The sequence below is a fragment of the Microtus ochrogaster genome, chromosome 10, assembly GCF_000317375.1.
Source record: "Microtus ochrogaster isolate Prairie Vole_2 chromosome 10, MicOch1.0, whole genome shotgun sequence".
NCBI lineage: Eukaryota > Metazoa > Chordata > Mammalia > Rodentia > Cricetidae > Microtus > Microtus ochrogaster.
The window spans coordinates 85,226,104-85,236,034 of record NC_022016.1 but is presented as its reverse complement, the minus strand read 5'-3'; the positions used below and the strand labels follow the sequence as shown (position 1 = coordinate 85,236,034).

Genomic DNA, 9,931 nt, shown 5'->3' with positions numbered 1-9,931 from the left:
AGAAAAGAAAGAAATTCAAAGTCTTCCTCAGCCCCAGAGCAAGTCTGAGGCCAGCCTGGGCTATTTGAAGGATCCAGAGGGGAGAGCTGACTGCTACCAGGTGTAACAACTCAAGTCTGATCACTGGGACCACACAGTGGAAGGAAAGAACAGACACCCACCAGTTTAGCTATCTTCTGACACCCACCTATTCCATGTGGGGCAAACCCCACCCCCATCAACCAACTAATCAACAGAATGGAAAGAAAAGGAAAGGGGGAAGAGAGGAGCATGTGAAGGAGGAAAACTAATTTTTAAAAATATTCAAAACAGAACAACAACAAAAAAATTAAAGTCAGGTGGTGGTGTTGTGTGTTTTTAATCCTAGGCAGAGATAGGCAGATTATCTGCCAGTTCAAGGACAGTCTGGTCTACAGGGCAAGTTCTAGGACAGCCAGGACTACACAGTGAAACCCTGTCTCCAAGAACCAAAAAAAAAAAAAAAAAATTCAAAGTGCAACCACCGTGCTCCAACATCATCAGAGGCTTTTGAGCTCTGTCAGTACTAAATGCTCGAAGTTTTCAAACAGTCCAAACTAGGGTTGATTACATGACCTGTCCATCAGTTTCTCAACTTTGAGATGAGAAAACAAGGCTTAGCAGACAAACAGTGTGCTTAGAAATCTCAGAGTTGGTTAGGAGGTAGCACTAGAGGTCATAGAAGGTCTGTCAACCTAGGGTGGAAAGAGGGAGAGAGGGTGAAGAGGGCCCTCAGTGGCCACTCGCATCATATGCAGCTTGTATGTGAGGAAAGCTCTGTCAGGCTTGAACCTGACTCTTGGGTGCTGTTCCCGCCTCAGCTTTTGGTATCAATCCCAAGCCCAGAGCCTGGCCCACAGCAGTTGCTAGCTAAAAATGTTGACCAAGTGTGAACTCTGGCCTCCAGCTGTTCTTGCTTTTTAACTACTTGAGGACTGAGCACAGCCCGTGGCTGAAGTCCCACCCTACAGCCAATGGCGTGCTGACTATCCTGAGGATGGATGCTGAGGACTAGCCTGCACTGACAGCTCTAAGCTCTCTGACCCATATGAACCTGCTCGGTCCTCAGAACCCTGCGGGATGGTTAGTAACTTCTCACATGCAGAAACTGAGTAATTTGTTCACGTTAAGACAAATGTTACAACTGGACAACAGTTTGATATAAAAATACAGTCTTGCTCGGCATTGGTGACTACACCTTTAATCCCAGCACTCAGGAGGCAGAGGCAGGTGGATCTCTGTGAGTTCAAGGCCATCTTGTTCTATGAAGTTCCAGGATAGCCAAAACTACACAGAGAAACCCTGGCTCGAAAAACAAAACAAGAAAAGTCTTCTCCCACCACCCCCCTTACCCGTTGCAGGCAGTCCAGCCACTTTGAGCACTGTCTCCTGCGTCTCCCCAGACATTTACAACAGTAAATATTCGCTACTAGATCAGAGTAACAGGCTTTTGCTCATCTAGCACCCTGTGCCCTCAATCCCTACTCAACCGCGTCAAGACAGGCAAATACTGTCAGCTCCTCTCATGACCGGTCCCTCACTTCAGAGGAGCGCCCACACACTGCACTGTGTTGTGGGTTCTTATTAAAGGGGTCAAGTTCTTTCATAACTAATGCCAGTTATGGAAAAAAAAAACATTCCTCAAGGTTTCATCCCACAATTTTTTTTGTTTGTTTCTGTTTTTTGAGACAGGGTTTCTCTGTGTAACAGTCCTGGCTGTCCTGGTACTGACTTTGTTGACCAGGCTGCCCTCAAACTCAGAGATCCACCTGCCTCTGGCTCCCAAGTGATAGGATTAAAGGCGTGTGCTGGGACTGAAAGCATGCCTCGCTACACCCAGCTTCTTTCCATAGATCAAAAAGCCAGAAAGAATAGTCCTTAAAGAGGATGTAAAAAAAATTACCCTAATGATGCATGCAGTTGTTACAAGATATATTCTGCTGAATGGCGACAGACGAGGAGTGAATGGGGGTTGGTGGTAGAAGAGAGACAGAGGGAGGGAAAGGGAAGAGAGGAGGAAAAGGAAACTGCAATCAGGATGTAAAATAAAAAGAAAAAATTTAATTAAAAAAAAGATATATTACATCTAAGCTGTATGTGGTGGTGCATGCCTATAATCCCAGCACTTGGGAGGCAGAGGCAGGAGCATCATCACCAGTTTGAAGCTGGCAAAGACTTCACAGTGTCAGAATGAGCCAGGGCTAGAGAGTGAAAATCATCAGGAAGCCCAGGGAGATGACACAAAGGGTAAAGGTTCTTCCTGCCTAGTCTGAATATGATTCTTAGAACATACAGGGTGGGAAGAGAGGATCAACTCCCAAAGTCGCCCTCTAATCTACACACATATGTTAAGGCACGTGTGTGCACAAATGCACAAAAGATATAAATACAACTACAATTGCTTTTTTATTCATTTAAAAACACATTTTATGTGTGTTGGTATTTGGACTGTGTGTTATGTCTGTGAGAGAGTCAGACCCTGAACTGGAATTACAGACAATGGATGCTGGGAACTGAACTCAAGTCCTTTGGAAGAGCAGCCAGATCTCTTAACCACTGAGCTATTTCTTCAGTCCCTCTACCCCTCCTACATACTCCATATGTAGAACAGGCTGTCCTGAAACTCACTATGTAGACCAAGCTGGCTTCGAACTCATAGAAATCCACCTGCCTGTATCACTCAAGTACTGGGATTAAAGGTGTATACCACGCCTAGCTCAAACTATATTCTTTTTCTACATGCATTAAATAGTTCCACTTTGAGCTGAGCAAGGAGAATTTAAATTTTTTAAAAAGAAAAGGGGGAAAGATACCCCTTTCCAATTCCCACATCAAATCATAGAACTGAGTGTACCACATGCAGGCCAGCAAAGGCTACCATGCCCCGAACCTTGAGTACTTTTACTTCTAAGCAAGACAATATGCTGGGGAAATAGCTCAGTGGTAGAGCACTAGTCTAGTATCCCCAGGGCTCTGTGTTCAAGTCCCAGAACCGAAACAAACCTAAGGAAAACAAACAAAGAAAGAAAGAAAGAAAGAAAGAAAGAAAGAAAGAAAGAAAGAAAGAAAGAAAGAAAGAAAGAAAGAAAACTACTAAGTAAAAAGTTCTCAAAAAATTCCATCAAACCAGGTGGTGGTGGCGTATGCCTTTAATCCCAGCACTCGAGAGGCAGAGACAGGTGGATCTCTGTCAGTTCGAGACCAGCCTGGTCTACAAGCGCTAGCTCCAGGACAGCCAGGGCTATTATAGAGAAACCCTATCTTGAAAACAAAACAAAAAAAGATTTCATCAAAGACCTCGAGGTAAAATACTTTAAAATTTCTAGTGGATGCCTATGTTGTGTCTATGTGAAACAGTCTAGGGGTGTTCCCACGTGATCCTTACAGCAACCGTAGGAGGAATATTGCCCTCTTTTGCTAAAGAAGTTGTGACTCAGAATTTCAATATTATCAGCTAATAAGTTTGAAGCCAAAGTCAACACCACTGTCGTGAGATAGCAGCTGCATCCAGAAAGCTAAAACCTAACTGGGGTAAAGCAGTCACCAGCAATATGTCTTACTGTTTGGCTTTAAAAAAAAAATTAGCTAGGCATAAACCCAGCACCCAGGAGGCAGAGGCAAGCAGATCTCTGAGTTCAAAACCAGCCTGTCTTCATGGTCAGTTCCTAGCTAGCCAGTCAGGATTATACTGTGAGACTCTGTCTCAAAAACTTAGATGGAGGGCTGGAGAGATGGCTCAGTGGTTAAGAGCATTGCCTGCTCTTCCAAAGGTTCTGAGTTCAATTCCCGGCAACCACATGGTGGCTCACAACCATCTGTAATGAGGTCTGGTGCAGAGTATTGTATACATAATAAATAAATAAATATTAAAAAAAAAAAGACAGGGACTCACTTTAAAAAAAAAAAAAAACTTAGATGGAAAGTGTCAGAGAAAGACACCCCAAGTTGACTTCTGGCCTCTGAAAATACCCATGAGCTCTCTCACCTGTGCCCAAACATGCATCATATTAGCGCACACAAACCCACAGGTAAGCTAGGGTAAGTGAGGTCACTCGGTGGGTAAGGGCAGGTGCCGGGCAGGTACCAGGAGGCTGCTAACCTGAGTCTGATACCTTTACCTGCCCCAGAACCTACACAGTAGGAGGAAAGAACCGGCTTGCACAAGCTGTCCTCTGACCTCCACACGGGAACCACGACACTTGCATTATCTTCCCACACACAAAGAAATGCAAATTCTTCATTTAATTAATTAGTTAAGGAAAGGAAGAAAGGCAGGAAGGCAGGAAGGCAGGAAGGAAGGAAGACAGGCAGGCAGGCCATACTTTACTGCAGAGACGTGTGCTTACCTTTGAGAAGCGCAACTGAAAGCTGGTCAGTGTTCAGGTTATTGACATATTTCCCCAAATAGGTATTAAGAACCCAGGCCACAAGACCTTCCAACATGACTATTTCCTCAGAAAAAAGTGATTAGAAATCATGGATCAGTCTTTATTTCTCTCTCTCATGGTCACAGAATCTAGAAAAGAGGAAAAGAGGAAATTAACAACAACAGCTTGGCTGGGTGTGGTAAGACAACGCCTTTAATTCCAGCACTTGGAAGGTGGAGGCAGGCGGATCCCTGTGAGTTCCAGACCAGCCTGGTCTAGACTTCTAAACCAGCCATGGATAAATAATGAGTTCCTGTCTCAAAAACAACAAAACAGAATCTGAATTGCATTCCTGTGTTGGCATCCTGTTTACTTGCCTGCAGGTGGAAAAAGGTAAGAGGCAGGCTTACAGAGGTGCAGGAGGAATGGAAGACCAGTGTCCACACTGTTCTTCAGTCACAGGGAAGGTCACCAAGAAACCTGAAAATCACCTGCAATCGGAAGCTGGGCCTTTTAAATTAACTATTCTCTGAAATACTTCCTTTGGGGATGAGACTTGGGATCAGATTGCTCTAGTAAGGGCTTTTCACAGGGCCAATCTGGCAACATCTGAACATGCTCCTTTTAGGTGTATGTGTGTCATATTCATGCAGAAGCCTGTATGAGCCAAAGGAGGGATGGTCCCCGGAACTGGAGTGCAGAAGTTTGTGAGCCTCCATGTGGGTACTAGAAACCAAACCCAAATCCTCTGCAAGAGCTAGTGTTCTTAATCCCCCAACCATCTCTCCGGCTCTTTGATTACTGCTACTTCAGATGCTGCTGTGGCTATCTTGTGAGGAGGGACTGTGGAAGCTGCCAAACATCTTACAGTGCTCATGACAACCCCACAGAGTAGACTTATTCAGCCCAAATGCTAAGAAGTGGGAACCTAGATCAAAGCAACATGTTCAGAGGCTGTGTGAATGAAATTCACACTCTACAACACTAGTTAAGGTGTCCTATTTAAGACGTGCAAATTTATGCAGTAGGCTCATTCATAAAACCATGTAATGACAGTGTTTAGTCACTCATCTTGTTTGTTTTCCCCAGACCAGGGTCTCATATATCCAAGGCTGGCGTTGAGCTCACTATACAGCTGAAGATATAGGCTTGAACTTCTGATTGGAGGTGAAGAGGTGCTGAGATCACAAGTGTGCACCACCACATCTGGTTTGTGTGGTGCTGAGAACTGATCCAAGGGCTTCAAGCATGCTAGGCAAGCACCCCAGCACCTGAACTACATCCCCAGCCCTATCACTAAACATCCCGAAGATGCTGAGCTAATGAAGAGTTTTAGCCAAACACCAGAAATCCTCCGGCTATGGGTTCGGTATTTAGATTCAGTACTGAACCACAATTGCTCATTACAATAAATGGTGTGATATTGTGCTTACCAGTATTACAAAAAATATATTTACGGGACGGGCACCAAAGCTACAGAGAAACCCTGTCTAGAAAAACAAAAACAATATATATATATAGACTATTCTTTTGGGTTTTTTTGTTTTGTTTTGTTTTTCGAGACAGGGTTTCTCTGTAGCTTTGGTGCCTGTCCTGGAACTAGCTCTTGTAGATCAGGCTGGCCTCGAACTCCCAGAGATCCACCCGCCTCTGCCTCCCGAGTACTGGGATTAAAGGCGTGCGCCACCACCGCCCGGCTAGACTATTCTTTTAAACACTTAATAAACACGCTAAAGCCTATCAAAATATTGGCAATTAAAATCAGTTTTCATTTCATCTGGCTTAGGTATAACTATGATACTTCAGCAAATATTTGTAAAAGGTTTTGCCTGGGGGGCTAGCGTGATGGCTCATTGGTTCTCTTCTTCCAGAGACTAGGTTCAATTCCCAGCAACCACATTATGGCTCAAATGTGTAGCTCCAGTTCCAGGGGATTTGATGTCTTCTTTGGTTCTCCATGGGCACCAGGCACCATGTGGTATACAGACATTCATACAGACAAAACATCATAATATAAACTAAAATTTAAAAAGAAATGTTTTGCCTAAAGTTACATAGATGATTTTTACTATTATAAAAGGTTAACATGAGGGTCATCCAAATAGCTCAGAGGATAAAGGCACTTGCTGCCAACCTCAGGGCTTGCGTTCCATCCCCAGGACCTAAAGGAAGGAAAGAACTGGCTCTAGAAAGTTGTCCCCTGACCTCCATATGCAAGCTGTGGTATGGGCACACCCACACACAGACGCAAATGCATATACACACAATGAATAAACATGATTTTTAAAAAGGTTAACATGAGAGAGATTAAAACAGATAAACAAACAAAAAGTTTGAAGTTGGAGCCAAGAATATTAGTCCACGTCTTTAATCCGGGCATCTCAGCACTGGGAGGCGGAGGCAGGGGATCTATGAGTTTGAGGTCAGCCTGGTCTATATAGAGAGTTCCAGGACAGCTCAAAACAAACAAACAGAAACTACAGTTCAGGCGGGTTCTCGGATCACTGGGCTAGTGGATTCCAATTAGAACTCTGAGCTGTAAATCTTGCTCTAGGCCATTTGTGTTGAACATCAGCCACCACACCAGACATTCCAGATTTCCTGTGGCATGTGTCCCACTTGGAACCAGGCTACTTTCAGGATCCTTTCCAAGGACTTTGCCCAATGACTAGTGAGTTATCTTAGTGCCAGAAGATACACTCACCCCAAGGGAAAAGCTATCAACACAAGGAAGACCCAAAGCAAAAGCCCCCTGAAAGTCAACCCAGTCTCCAGGGAAGACTGATAGTTACTTCTCCTTCTCCATAATATCTAGCACGTCCATGCAAGGTTGATTTATTATCAGGGACAGTTAAAAACCAATTAACTAGGCTGGGCTGCGGTGGCACATGCCTTTAATCCCAGCACTCAGGAGACAGAGGTAGGTGGATCTCTGTGAGTTTGAGGCCAGCCTGGTCTACAAGAGCTAGTTCCAGGACAGCTAGGGCTGTTCAACAGAGAACCCCTGTCTCAAAAAATAAATAAATAGAGAGAGAGAGAGAGAGAGAGAGATAAATGAACAATTAACTATTCAGGGTGGTGGCACACAATTTTAATACTAGTGCAAGGGAGGCAGAAGAGCTTTGAGTTTTAAGGTCATTCTGGTCTACCTCTAGATAAGCAGGTGTTCCAAGACAGCAGGGCACACACTGAGACCCTATCTAAATAATAATATCATTTTAAAAACTTGCAGAATACTTGCCTTATTTCCTCCAAAAGGTTTTTTTTTTTTTTTGTAATTGCTCCAGATATAAAACTAAGAATCTGGGAGAGACTCTTCAGTATTTGTTTAAAGAGATCACAAAAACAAATTTTTCTTGTTAATCAAAAATGCTAACCGGGTGATGGTGGCGCACACCTTTAATCCCAGCGCTTGGAAGGCAAAGGCAGGCAGATCTGTGAGTTTGAGGCCAGCCTGGTCTATAGAGTGAGTTCCAGGACAGTCAGGAATACATAAAGAAACCCTGTCTGGAAAAACCAAAAACATTTCTCTATTGTCATTTTAAAAAGGTAAATCTATCAAAGCGTAGTGTCAAACTGACTATCCTGTTTTACTATGTGAGCCTCAAATTGTCCTGGGCACCCAGCCAACGCTGGAGTACTCTTTATTTTTGTTATTGCCATTAATTTCAGCCCTAAATACCAACTCTCCCTGAAGTGCCAACTGCAGGTGTTTTCCCAATACAGAGAAACCAGCGTCAGGCCAGCATGATGTCTCTGAGTGTAGGTAGCTGCTACCAAGACTCAAGACCTGAGTTTAATCCCCAGAACCTACACGGTGAAAAGAGAGAACACTCCTACAGGTTGTCCCCTGACTACACACACAACCGTAAAATAATTTTACATTTTCAGGAAACTACTGTCATTTTGTACCCAAATTCAGACCCTACTGTACTCTCAGCGTGGAAGAACACAAAGTAGACATTTACATAAGATGTTCCTCAGTTCAGTAAATTGGGGCCCAAGCCAGAAAGCATCCATTAGCTCTGCTAAGCATGTAGACCAGGCTTGAGGCCACCTCAAGGATTCCCTGAAGGAATCCGGTTTCAGGAAGGGCCGCCAGACTGGCCAGAATCCCAGTGTTTATATGTTCGGGTCCATCAGGACTTCTAGGCAGCTGCCCGGCAATAACCCCCACCTGGCTTCCCCTATCCGCTGTGGCAGGTGACACTGAGGATCTGGACTCAGACCACAGCCTGGGCAGACAGCCGGACATGACCTTGAGCCAGGCCCCTCCCGAGACGAGGCCAGACCCGGGAAGGGGAAGAAGCACTGGCAACTGAACCCGGGGAGTCCCTGTATGAGGCAGCTAGGACTCAGAACTGAGGGATCCCCGGAGCTCAGCCTCCAGGGGACAACTCGGAGTGGGTGTCAGGCCAGGGCTCCACAGGAATGCAAAGCTTCCCTTGCCTTCCCACGTCTCCGTCGGCTGTCAGAACCCCAAGCCTGGCAGCAGCAGGGGACAGAGCCACCAAGCTTAGAGAAGATAGCTCTCTAAGTTACTAAGGAAGCCGAAGGGTGCCCTACCTGGAGGTGGAGAGGGTAAGGGAAAACCCCAGGGACCAGGCCTGATATCCCCACCCAGAGGTGACCCCAGAGGGGCTGGAGGCACTGAGGGATGGAATGACGCCCCGCTGGGGGGTGTGCAGAAGGGACACTGGCACGTTGGGTTCAGACCTCGGGAGGAGTGACACCCACAATCCAGGGGTGTCGCCAGGCTGCAGGGACCGGTGCCCCGAGCCCGGGCCTGAGGTGCCGCCGGCGACACTCGGGCTCCGGGGTCCCCGCGAGGGCGCCCAGGCTCCGGGAGAGGCCGGCTGCCACGGACCCCGAGCCGGGCCGTCTGAACACAGCCGGGACGACTGCGGTGGGAGCTGCTCGTCAGACCCTCAGCTCTGCCCGCCGCCTCCCTACCTGTCACTGTAGCTGTAGCTATCGCTAGCGCTGCCGCCCTAGCCCGGTTCTGCCAGGCGCTTCCTCTCCGCCACTCCTCAATGGCGCTGGCTGGGACGCTAGACCCAACCAATCGAAAGGCTATGTGCCTGCGCCTGGCCAGCCGAGCACCGAGCCGTCGATGGAACGCCCCCTAGCGTCAGCAGCCGCTCCCGCAGAGCTGCGGGCACCTCCCGGGATGCTGGGTGGCTTAATGTGCGCCAACCCAACCAGCCCCATTTTAAAGGTGGATTAAACTGAGTCTCAGGTGAGCATAGAGATATAAATGAACCTAGTTCAAATAGTATTATGCCTTCAAAAACGTCCTGTTTCCCATCCACCTTCCGTCTCATCCCACCCACATTGACCCCTTGACTATCACCTTTCCTGCTTAAACCACCCTCCCACTATTATTAAAACTCAACTCCTGGGCGGGCAAGGTGACTCTACCAGTGCAGGAGCTTTCAGCCAGGACAGATCACCTGGGTCCAATTCGCAGCATCCACACGGTGGAAGGGGAGGGCGCTGATTCCCACAGTCGTCTACCTCTCTGTGACTGCCCCCACACACACGAA

The 9,931-nt window shown here is 46.6% G+C and overlaps 1 protein-coding gene across 6 annotated transcripts in view; it reads right to left on the bottom strand.

Annotated features, from left to right (window-relative positions):
• The window catches only part of Vps13d (vacuolar protein sorting 13 homolog D), a 227,774-nt gene extending 218,365 nt beyond the window's left edge, over positions 1-9,409 (bottom strand). For 3 of the 6 annotated variants that reach the window (XM_026782068.1, XM_026782067.1, XM_026782066.1), the window contains exons 1-2: positions 9,339-9,409; positions 4,365-4,534 (exon numbers count right to left, since the gene is read on the bottom strand). In XM_026782068.1, the coding sequence (XP_026637869.1) occupies positions 4,365-4,461 (97 nt within the window). In that variant the 5' untranslated portion in view covers positions 4,462-4,534; positions 9,339-9,409. Of the gene's footprint in view, positions 1-4,364; positions 4,535-9,338 lie in introns of those variants that run through there. The other 3 variants (XM_013348600.2, XM_013348601.1, XM_013348603.1) reach the window with 1 other exon arrangement.
• Between the last annotated feature and the right edge of the window lie 522 nt (positions 9,410-9,931).